The following is a 12,149-nucleotide window of genomic DNA, read 5'->3' as shown; positions in this document are numbered from 1 at the left end:
TTATGCAAATTTCCAACCAAAACTATAAAGTGCATTCATTTGCTTCTTGTGATGTCATTGAGGAAGTAAAGATTTCTTTAAAAAATCCTGTTTGATTAATATCACATAATATTCGTTAAACACCTATAATTGGCCTTGCAAGGGGAGAAACAAAATTGAACCAGGTATTTGAGGTCATTTTTCAGTGGCTAATGCTATAGTAATAATTTGAGTTTATTTAGCATCACATGATTGATAAAATTCTATCAAATATATTACAGTTTTTATTTTTGCATACCTAGTTGGTTAACTATGACTAGTTTTGATCTCAGGTGCAGCTGAATTAACAGTAACAGTTTGATCATGCTTGCAAAAGCAAAATTAAATGAGCCATTGAAGTAATCCTTCCAAGGATTCGTGGCAGTTCCAAGAAAATGGCCATTTAAGCTGAAATTTTTCAGATGGATTATTGGCTAGTTACTTTATTAATCTGAAAGAACACTAACTATTTCTTGTTGCCAGCATAGTTCTAGGCCATGAGGCTATCATCAACTGTTTATTAGGCCCCCTTATTTAACTCTTTTTCAGTTTTTTTATAATGATTTTTCAAAATTATTCTCTCAGTATATACTTTTCATCTGAAAGTGAAAAGGATCTAACTGACACTTATTTACAACTTTTGAGGAATCTTTTAAATAATAATCAGTGGATCATAACTCATAGTGGGACTATCAATTGGAGGAAGGAGAGCTGGATTTCAGCTCTGCTGGACATTGTACATATGTTGGTTCATCTGCTCCTGGTGACTATGATAGAGCTTTTATCATTCCCTTTTTACAGAGGGAAAAAACAGGGGTTAGAGCAGTTGCAAAACTAACCCCCAGTCACATTGCTTGTCTGCCTCTGAGCTGGAGTTCAGCCTCATCTATTTGACCTCAAAGCCTTCCTTCTTTACTTAGAGAGGTTTGGTTTCTACTTCTGACTTGTTAGAATATGCATTACGTGTTTAAAGTAGAAATAAAAAGACGTTGATCAAAGTCCTTTAAATCTTTGCTAAATGATAATTTCAATAATTTATGTTTCTCTCCAGCACATAACAATCTAAGTCCCTGATTATGAAAGTTATCTTTGCAATCTTATCTTTGGAAGTTTCCCGAGCCCTCTCTTGTTGAAACCAAGCATAGGACAGAAATCAAAATAAATTGTTAAGGTGCCTTCCCGGACCTTCAGGTATTAGGAATAAAGATTGTCCAAAGACTGACCTTCAGTTTTGAGCTTTGAAGTTCAAACGTGGACAGGTGGAAATAGTGTGTTCTTCATTGCCCTTTGGTGCGAGATATATTCTAGGTTGCAGAGTAAGTGCCAACAGCAGCAGAATTATCGCCCCTCCTGCTAGTATAGTAAGTCAGCAATGGCCCTTCTGTGGTCAGAATGGCAAATTCAGCAGCAGCTATTCGACAGGGATTTGCAAAAACTTCCCCATGGCTGTTTGGAATCTTATTCAGCAGTGTCTTTGAAAACCCAATTCTGTGCAGAATTAACTATGTAGAAATGACCTCAGCGGTGATTTTAAAAAGTATTTTAAACAAATCTAATTTGTAAATTTTTCTCAGTGTGTGTTTTGCACTTAGCACTGCAGAGTCTGTTAGGTACCTATACATCGATGCAGCGTTCGTAAGTTTTATAGTGGTTCAGAATTTTATTTCCATAATAATGTAAAGCCTTCCAAAATTCCTGGCTTTATAGAGTCAGTTCGCCATACAAAGCCACTATACATCACTTAGGTTTGTGATGAAAGAATGGAATTGCAGCTGTGTGAGTACCAGAATACCCAAACATGAATTAGACTCACAAGCATTTGGCAATAGTTCAGAAAAGGAGCTTAATCTGGTTTCATCTGAGACTGCTTTTCTCTGTTCTACAGCATCCCCCCAAGATGTTGTGTCTGATATCGGATCACAACGTAATGAGAGTGACGCAAAATCAGAGAAAGCCCGAAGAAACCAGGGGCACATTTGCTTTTCCCCAGAGATTTCTTTTTTCTCCTACTTCTTTTCTTTCTTTCCCAGATGCCAACTCTGAAATTCAAGGTCATTCACCTATTAGATGAATTAATTATAAGCCAAAAAAGCAGCATTCATCATACCCTGACCTCACTCATATCTATAATTAAGGGTAAATATAATCTTCCTTTTTAGAAATGTACCACCCACCCATTACATTTAAAGTGCTGACTGAAATGAAATAATAGTTCAGAGCAAGATGATTTTAGTTTAACAAGAAAAAAGTTGATAATTTAAGCTTGAAGCAGTTAGTTCTATTTTTGATTACCATTCAGTTATAAATCTAGTTTGAGATATATACTACTTTTCTGTTACTCAAGTTTAATTCATGGTTTGCATTCCTGGTTGCATAAGCAAAGTTCAGTAGTTGATCAAGGTTTTTATAAAGCTCCCCCTTCAACAAATGGGGGCAGGGTTGAGAATGTGTTAGAAAGACACTCTGAGACCCAGATCTGATGCAAAACAAACAGAAATTTTAATTGAAAGACATCTTCACAGAAAGCTGCATTTGACAGTTGAGTGGCGATATGTTGGGACTGGCTCTTTGCTGGAAGAATTAGTTGCAGGGGGTGGACCCCAAAATATTTAAACCTGGTTGACAAAGTCAGCATAGTTTATTCTTTGGTTAGGGTATTTTAAGTCTTGAAATTGTTTGTCTTTGAAAGAAAATAACGAGTGAGTAAGGGGAAGGGTTCGTCTCATCACATTGCAGACAGTTAAACAAAATGCTCAACTATGGGTTTAAGATTTACAGGTTAGCTCTGCGAGATGCCACATCTTGCTTCCAGTGTTTCCTGGCAGACTCAGGCAGCCTTCTACTGGGACCCAGCATAACCGCAGAGCATGAGCTTGCACAATGCAAAAACCCTAAAACCTTTATAATCCTATTTAAGGCAAAGATGAATTTGCCCATTTTTAAAGCAGACTTTAGCTTTCAAACTTAACTTTTATGCAGCATAAATTTATCTTCAGATATGTACATTCATGTAGGTAAATTCATGTATAAATGAATGCCTTATCCATTTTTGCAGTAGTAAATTTACCTTATTAAATTGAATGCCATTAACTTTTTAAAATTCATAAACCCAGGTTTTTCAGCCGGTGGAAAATTTTTTGTCTTTCTCGGTGCTACAGAGAGTTAAGCGTGTTACGTAAAGGCCAAACAATAGTAAATGGTCATTGTTCGTTTTGCAAGTATACTCTACAATAAGAACAGACATATTTTTATCTTAATTTTCCCTAGGGGGGTGATTAGGGCCCCATAAGTGTGAGGAAATGCTTATTTTTGTTGCTTTAGAAGAATGATTCTATTGTCTGAGTGAAAAAGAAAAAGGAACAAACAGGTCTAAAAAGAAAGAAACAGGAATGTGCTTTGCAATAAAAAGATTAGCATGAGCCACTAAATGTAAGTGCTATCTGGTCTTAATACTAAGTCACTCTACATAGTTCATCTGGCTGCACATGCAAGAGTTGGAGGCATGATTTATTTACAACTGGCCCATGAAATGATTTTCTTTTAAATTAACAACAAGAAGGTCAGCCACAGGCAGTTAGCTATTTTCTAGTTATCATTTTATATTTTTCACAGCTCTATTGTGAATGCTGCTAAACACAGTATAGGAAGCGTGTTTGTTTTTATGTTGACCCATTGAATGCATCTGCTTTCTGGGGAGTGAAAACCTGTGCCACTAGGACCAACAAGAATTAAGCAATGGTTAAGCTCATTAAAAAGACAAGCAAGCATTTCAACATATGTGCTCAGCCCTTTTCTGAATATTTTGTATAATTTTTGGAGAAAGAAGATTGAAGAAAAGGGGGTCATGCCTGTCTAGAATGCAGTTATCAGAAATACCATTTTCAGACTCCTCTTTCCAAGGAAATGAAGACTCATTTGTAGATTTAACCAACTGTGAGGAGATTGTGATCTAAAGGATTCACTGCGTTGTTGCTGGAAATTTCAAAGCAAACTTGGACTTGGACTTATTTAAATATAGACTTTGTTAATAAGATTTACCAAGAGTGAAATTGCAAGTTGATATTCTAAAATTTCAAATGCTATTCCTAAAATGATGAAGTCATTTGATACTATACTGTTGATTCCTGATTTATAGAAAACTATTATAATGAGCTCTATATTTTAGTTTGTCATTGTTCACCATTTTGATATCTTAAGTTCGGAAGAGGCGATAATTGAGCGTGCGAATGTCAGGTTTTTATCTGGTAAATAATCTGGTTTGGATCAGGTATTTGTGTGGTAAATATGAAGATACTCGCAGTGAGTTTATTACTCGAAATGTGCTTCTAACCTAAAATCTCTTCCTTGAAGTTTTGTTTTAAAGTAGTGTTTATTATGTATCCTGTGACAAAGTCTTAAACTGGAGTCAGTGAAGGCAAGCTTGTCAGTAGCTGATTAGTCGTTTATATATTACTCATCCAACACTCGCAGACGTCCCTCGGAATAGAGAGGATCTCTTTATGATATTTAGCTATATGGCGGTGGAAAGGGGAGGTTTGAATTTTTGATTTTCCAGCTTATGGGTCATATTTGACCAACTGCTTTCACTAGAAGACATGCCACTTTGTTGAGCTATTTAGGAATCAAAAAGACTGTCTTAATTTAAAACAAGGACCCTTTGTTTTAGTTGGTGACTGCCTTGTGAAATTTTTCAGTTCTCAGCGGGTTAACCAGGGAACAGGGGCAGAGTCATAATTGGCCTATTTAGAGTATTTTGCATGTGAATAGTGTGTTAGTGAAGCATCCCTAAGTCTGTTGTGAGTGACATGGTGATTAGAATTTAGATTAGGGAAAACACATTCTGTACTTTATCAAGGACAGTAATTAGTTCAGTCAGTAAAAGTTGATTACAAGTAACGATAAAGTTAGATTTTTAGTACTTAATTTTAAAATTTCTTTATTAAATAGTAAATTTGTTCTTAATATAAATGGTAGTATCTACACTTGTTTTCTTGCATATCAGAATAATTAAAAGAACAATGTGTTCAATGCAGAATATAATCAGGCGATTTATATATTATGGGTAAGTTTATATGTAGCTTTTAGAAAATGTAATATTATTAGATAATCTTTCGTATGTCATCATTTTTGAAAGTTTAGTAATTTGCCACACCGTGATAAGTAATGATATTTGTCAAAGTTTTCTACTGTTCAGGTAAATGTTTAATCTGTGGGGATGTTTTTTAGCTTCTCACCGTCCTCAAGAGGGCATTCTAAAGTCCTTTAATTTGTTCCTGTTAGTTAGAATGCCTACTATTTCTATAATTTTGGAGGTTAATGTGAGGGTTTGAATTGCCTCCCGGTTCGGCTGGCGCTTGCTCTTCTGTGGGTGCTGTGCAGGTTCGCGGAGGCCCCTGCTGTGCCGATGCTGAGGGGCCGGGTTCTGATGGAGCGTCTACGCTCACCCCCAATGTGAGCGGCCAGGGGAAGTTGTGTGCATTCAAAAAATCAGATTCTTCTTGCTTCTTGTTCAGAAAGGGCGTGAATAGTTCCCAGATCTGAGCCTAGGTCTAGATAAAGAAAACATTACTCTTCCATAAATGCCCTTTTCTTATAACATTAAAATGTCAGTCGTCTTAAAAGATTCAAATATTGTTGAAAGAGAATCACCTTCTACCTTCCTCTTAAAAGTAAAGAAGTAAAAATCCAGGAACTTTGTGCTAGCTTCCTAGACTCCTTTTCCTCTTCTTTTTGTTTTGTTGTGTTTTAATTGTTTCAGCTTAGCAGATGCTGTTTTCTTTATTACATTGGTTTAAGTACTAACAATCAGTTGGGGGGTAGTGAATGTAAAAACTAACCTTATATGTTTGTTTTCCCTTTTTAACCTTTTAGCAGAGTCTCCTTGGAGGTGACATGGATATGGGCAACCCAGGAACCCTTTCGCCTACCAAACCTGGTTCCCAGTATTATCAGTATTCTAGCAATAACCCCCGAAGGAGGCCTCTCCACAGTAGTGCCATGGGTAAGGTACTCCTCTGTTTGAATTCCTGAGTGATTATTAGTATAGTCTTTTTCTTTCTTTCTTTTTAATACCACCCTCTCACCCTACACTCCCCCATCCGCCCAAAATCATAAAATTTTGCTCCGTTGTCAGGCTGGTGACTCCCCCCTGTTGTACACTATGAGGGGATGTCAACAACTTGCAGTGGCAAGAGAACTATTTTGGTGTATGCTTATTTCTTGTTTTCTCTTGGCTGCCCATATAAGGCATCTTTTTAAAAATCAAAGCATTAAAAAGTTAGGTAGCTTCATTTTTATGAACAAGGCAGAATTTGATTTCTGCCAGAATAAAAGGTGGTAGTGGGACCGACATTTTTGCTAAGTTAACGATTTAAGAAAATCTGGTCTAATCTAAATGGCTTTGTGGTTGAATTCGTTTTAGTTAGGAAAATGGGCATGCAGGGAGCTCACAGCCTCTTCATTTTCTTTCAGAGGTACAGACAAAGAAAGTTCGAAAAGTTCCTCCAGGTTTGCCATCTTCAGTAAGTACTGCTTGTTTCTCCTTTGTATATTGTTTATTTTGTTCGGCTTTGTGTTGATGTGAAGGAGATAGGAGTGAATGAGGTTCCAGGCACCAGAACAGCACGTTTATCTAGAATGTGGATGAGGTAGGGATGACCTGCGCCTTCAGCCACCTGACCCACGTGGGAGTGATTAATTGCATATCCTGGGAGACTGGGTGGTTGTGCTGATATTCAGCAGGTTAAGCTCTGAAGAGAGCCTTGAAAAGGTGCCTGAAGTTGGAGGAGTTTTACCTGTACAGAGCTTTCAAGAGAATGAGTATTAGTTTCGTGTGTTGGTTAAATTCTTTGTCGGTATTATGATGATTTATGGATTTGCATGCGAAAGGAGATTTGTGGAGAGGATTTAGGAAAAATTTACATGGGTTTCAGCCCAGAGTGCAGGGAGAATGTCTCTATTTTCTAGAGAGGTTACTGAATAAAGCCTGCAAAGGTAGCTGCATCAGTAGCCATTTGTGTCTGGAATACCAGGTGACAGCTAGAAGAATCCAGCTGTAACCAAAAGCATTCTGGGTCTTTTTAATAGCTGGCGCTATAAGCAGGAGTTGCTGAGGTCCTTCCAGTCTTCAACAAGGCAAAAGTTGGTTGTGATCGCAACTAAATAAATATCTTATTTTCAATTCTCATATATATTTTCAAATTTGAGTTCCTAGATAATTTTATTTAGTTTTGCTTAGAACTGGCTGGTTTCTAGTAATTTCCTCCTTATGTAAAATAAACATGAATTCCTCCCTTCTTTCCTTGTTTTCTCCTTTTTTCTGTTCTTCCTCCATTTGAGATATATATATATATATAGTTTTCATTTAATTTAATTCTGTGTTCTGTAGGGCACAAGTATTCTTTGAAAAGAATGCTGGTGAGCCTTATTAGAAGTTCTTATAACCTAAAATAAAATTATGTTTAGATTTCTGAAAATATATTACCAATCAATGCTTGCATATTATTTTTATTTCGTTTTTAATGAATTAGAAGAATAATAGGTTTTGCACACGTTCTAAGATTAGATTAGCCCAAACACCTGTGTATTTCACTTGATTTCAGTTCAGCTCATCCAAAAAATTATTAAGCAAATATATCAGAATAAGTCTTATCAGGAAAAAAACCCAAATTCTGTATGCTGATTCTCACAGACTTGGTAATGTTGAAGAACCGTCACAAAATTATCCATAAATATAGAAAAATAGTGTGTAAATACAACTGCCAATGGCGTATAAAATAGCCACTCTGGACTACCAATAAGTTACTTAAAAAGGTACTGAGTCGTTTACTCTTTGAATTGCTGTGTTGTATAGAAATCGACTAATATCCCCTGAGGTTTTTATAAGCATATTTAAAGCTTGAAGTTTGTGGTGGATTTAATGTAGATGAAACTTTAGCTTTTAATAGCTTTTATGACAACTTCAAATGATATAGTCCTCACAGCTGTTTACATTTTAAACATGCCTGAACCTAATACGGACAGTATTAAATACAATAAGTGGACCTTTGAATGTTCTGAAATGATAGAATAGCTCTGTGCTATAAAACCCATGCAAAGCTTAAAGCTATAGTACCCTATTTATGCCTCATATTCAAATAAACTTAGTTTGTTTTTTCCAGTGGTAAAATTATGCAGAAATCTGCACAATTTCTGAGGAGTGCTTTGGTGTGGCATTAGATATTTTATCTGTTTAATCATCGTCAACAACAATTTCTCAGGATTCATTGTAAATTTTTAAGTATTTCCCTAGATCTAACTGGCCACTATAGAAAATTTCACTGGTATAGTTTTTTCTTTGCTGTTAAGACAATTTATGTGTTGCTGATATGCTGTCATATGTTCAGAAATATGAAAGTGTCCTTTCTTCCCAATAAATCTAGAGTTGGAAATTTAGTTTTTATTATTTAATTTTTGGCTTTCAATGGTCAGTTTAGGGTTTACTCTTCTTAGAGAATTTATCTTGGCTAAATGTTTTAATGGGCCTTAAGGAACATTTTGGTAAACAGAGCCCCTCTTTTTGAAAGACAAGGAGGAAAATTCAGTTGAAATGGAAATTTTATCCTTGTTATATTTTTGACTTTGTTTTTTTGTTTTAAGCACGAAGAATAAGTTAGTTTGGTTGATTTTAGAATCCAATTATATATTTATTGTCCTTACTTTAAAAAAATCTCAGCTCTGTTTTAATAGCAATTTAACTTAGTTTATATTAGCTTCATTGTATGTATTGGAGTGCTTATTACTTATAACAAGATCCACATGCCTTAGCACCACACAAAATGTGTATTTTAATTTGATCTAAAGCGACAGTTTATATTAGACACTGTAACACTTTTGCCCCAGTAGATTTATATTTTTAGACCTCTGCCACACTCATTCATTTTTTCAGCTCAAATAAAATTATGACTATTTATCTGATAAGAGACACTTCTGAAACTTGCTTCAATATGTATGAATATTTTTGTAACAAATAAAAAGTTGAGGATAATATAAGGTTTCTTTGTGAGTGATTATGACGAGAGAAAGACATTGATATGTTTTCTTTGATACATATTTACCATGATAAATAGTAATAAATCTGTCACAGTCTGTTGTGTCAACTCACTTTTTTTTCTTTTCGGGATGCGGTCCTTAACCTAACACAAAGAAAATGTAAACTGTGACGTCTGTAATCAGATATTGTTTATGACACGACTGGGGTACCGAAGCTGGTCTTCTTTTGCCGCCATTAGGCTGGATCTTACAGGAAATCAGCAGAGCGAGGGGCTTGCCTGGCCCTGTTTTTGAAAATACGGCAGCATCTGTGGGAGGGAGAAAACATAAGCCTGGCCCAACATCATGCCATGGATCTGGCAGGATCCTTGAATGTGTTTGCTCTGTGTGCTGCAGCCAGAGACCTCAAGTCACTGCAGAAGAAAGACAGTGATAGGATGGTGGAAGAACCATCCTGCAGGGTCTACAGCACAGGCGCAGTGGAGAGAAGGAAGTCTGCCCCTCTGGAGAAGAGAGGCCTGTAGTTAGGGCTAAGGTGATTTTTTTTTTAAGGGAAAGGCTGTGTGAAATGCCAGCTATCGAATTGCCCACGAGAGCCCTGCTTAGTACAGCAGAACGTTTTCATGTTCTCTCTTCATATTTTAGTATGTTGCTCTTTCTGTCACATCTCAATTTCTTATAGCCCTCATCTTTTGATGAGCCTTCAGTAATAAAGCTTGGTCTTTCGTTGGTGCCAGAATTTATTTGGCCTATCTAATTTCTTGAATCTACTTCTCGTAGATTGTGAACTTCTTGTTTGCTCGATTTCTACATCTGGGTTTTCTTTTTTAAACCATGTAACATCTTATACCTAATATTTTTCAACTTTACTACTCTTTCCAGCAAATTTCTTATCTTTGTATAATGTAATAATCATACGTATTGAATCATGAATTCATGCAGAGAAATATATGCCACCTTAAGCCACATATTTGGGAAAAATGATCCACGATTCCTTGAAATTTACATGGAAGCATTGAAACCTGGAAAGCAAAAAAATTTCGTATTGCGCCATTTAAAACTATTTTTTCCTAGCACACAGAAAAAACATAAACAGAAAGACATTGTCTTTCGGAAACTTTATTGTGCCCACCAGTATGTACACACATAAAGCCTTAATCTTCTTATAATTTGGACTGTTTCAAAATGATGTACAGTTAACCAGAAACTATTAACAATTACAACCATCCTACTTCACACCTTGGTGGAATTTGTCTCCATTTCTAATCCGGTTTTGGAACTTTAGTGTGCTCTCACTGTCCCTTCCCAGTTGGAATCCCTGGAACTTCACAGTTGTCTGGAAATAAGTTTTATCCTAAGAAATAGTTTATGGCCTCTCTTATCACCAGTGATCTTTTTTTCAAACTGCACTTTTCAGTGAAGTCCTTTTTCTCTGTCAAATTGCAGCGTTTTGTTTGTTGTTTTTAAAATCAGGAGGATCTGGCAAGCTTTGTGTTAAGTGATCAAAGATAATTTTGGACACATGGATCCTAAGGGCAACAATCTCTACCATCATAAAGATTCTAAAATAAGATTTCGATCCTCCATTAGAATTTGAGGTATGAGTTAATCAGGTGGATTTGAAAAATAAAATCTCAGTTGTGTGTAATCCCAGATTTACCAGTTTTCTTAAGGACAGAATTCTTAAATAAAATCTGAAACTCTGGATGAGGCTTTCTTTTACAGATGAGATTATTAGGAATATGAAGAAAAAGTGGACAATGCTGATGGCATTAATTGTTCTGTGTACAAAAACCTTCATATTTGAAGGTTTCAAACATGATGTTGAGTTCATACCCTAAGATGCTTTTAGAAAAAAGGTTTTTTCTCAAATGCTTGAGCAAATCACAATTTAAAGGAGAAATTGGTAATGTTTTTTTCCTAATTAGAGGCCCAGAAATTATATATGATTGAAAAACTCAGTACTTAAAATACGTTGCTTTCCCCCACCACTTTTGAAACTGACCATAAGGAAATCACAATAATGCTTTTTCATGTCAACAGAATGTTATCTTGAGTGTTATCTACAGCTTTCTTTAAAATAAAATTTATATTAATTTTAAAGTGAACTAAGTGTCAGCCACCTGGGCTCCATCCTGTGTAGGAAAGTCTAGAAGTAGCCAATTGTGTGATAAGATATAAAAGGAGGGGCCTCTTCAAGGCTCATTCCTGGAGAGGTAGATACTTTGTGAAAAAGTGTAACTGTAGGTGTTTACATTCAAGTATTAGGCTAGCTCTCAATAGTTGATTTAAATTTAGTCTGCTTGTTTCCCAATTAAAGCTATTGAAATATGAAGTTTGGATATTAACATTGTGCTTATTAGTTATGAAAATGTATAGGCTGGAAGAAAGCAAAGGATAATGCAATTAAATCATACTAAATTGGACAAAAGTATTATTCACACAATTACACAGAATATGTAATGTGGCACTAGGAACACCTTGAAAATTGAGAAAATATTAATCGCAAAGGAAGTATTTTTTTGTGTGTGCACTTAACACTGAATTTGCTAAACCAAAGGCTTCAGAAGTTCAGCGTATACGCTTTTTTTTGAAAACCAATCTTATCTTCTCCCTTGTACTTAGAGGCTAGGGAGGTTCTGCTTTTTATGAATGGCTGGTTATGAAACAAATATGGGAGAACCGCTATATTTAAGTTTTCATTGGGGGTTCTTATCCCATTAAATATATTTTCAAAAGCATACAAGATTCATAAATATACAAGGTATGTACCATTAGGCACACCAGTCTTTCCGGGGTTTGCAAAAAGATTTCTATATTTTTGTTTGGAATTTTGGAATAATGAGGCGCCTCTTCCACTATCCTCTCTTTCTTGAAACCCGATCCTGCCCCTTAAAAAGATGTCTTCTGGTGTGCATATTTTAAACATAAAGTGAAAGGAAATGTAAGGGAGAAGAAAAACACAAAAGTTAACTATGGGTGAAAGGCTTGTGTATTTGAGAGCTCTTCTGGAATTATCTTTACAAATGAAATGATATATGCCTCAAACACTCAAACAAAACACGACCACCTTGTTTTCCCTCCACGATAGACATACCTTT

The 12,149-nt window shown here is 35.8% G+C and overlaps 1 protein-coding gene across 46 annotated transcripts in view; it reads left to right on the top strand.

Moving 5' to 3' along the window:
* The window catches only part of TCF4 (transcription factor 4), a 344,026-nt gene that overhangs the window by 216,148 nt on the left and 115,729 nt on the right, over positions 1–12,149 (top strand). For 32 of the 46 annotated variants that reach the window (XM_014727825.2, XM_070275681.1, XM_070275697.1 and 29 more), the window contains 2 exons: positions 5,890–6,019; positions 6,490–6,539. In XM_014727825.2, coding sequence (XP_014583311.1) covers positions 5,890–6,019; positions 6,490–6,539 — 180 coding nt within the window. The remainder of the gene's footprint in view (positions 1–5,889; positions 6,020–6,489; positions 6,540–12,149) is intronic. The other 14 variants (XM_070275682.1, XM_070275695.1, XM_023647843.2 and 11 more) reach the window with 1 other exon arrangement.

The sequence above is a fragment of the Equus caballus genome, chromosome 8, assembly GCF_041296265.1.
Source record: "Equus caballus isolate H_3958 breed thoroughbred chromosome 8, TB-T2T, whole genome shotgun sequence".
NCBI lineage: Eukaryota > Metazoa > Chordata > Mammalia > Perissodactyla > Equidae > Equus > Equus caballus.
The sequence above is the reverse complement of the archived record's forward strand: the minus strand, read 5'-3'. Positions and strand labels throughout refer to the sequence as shown.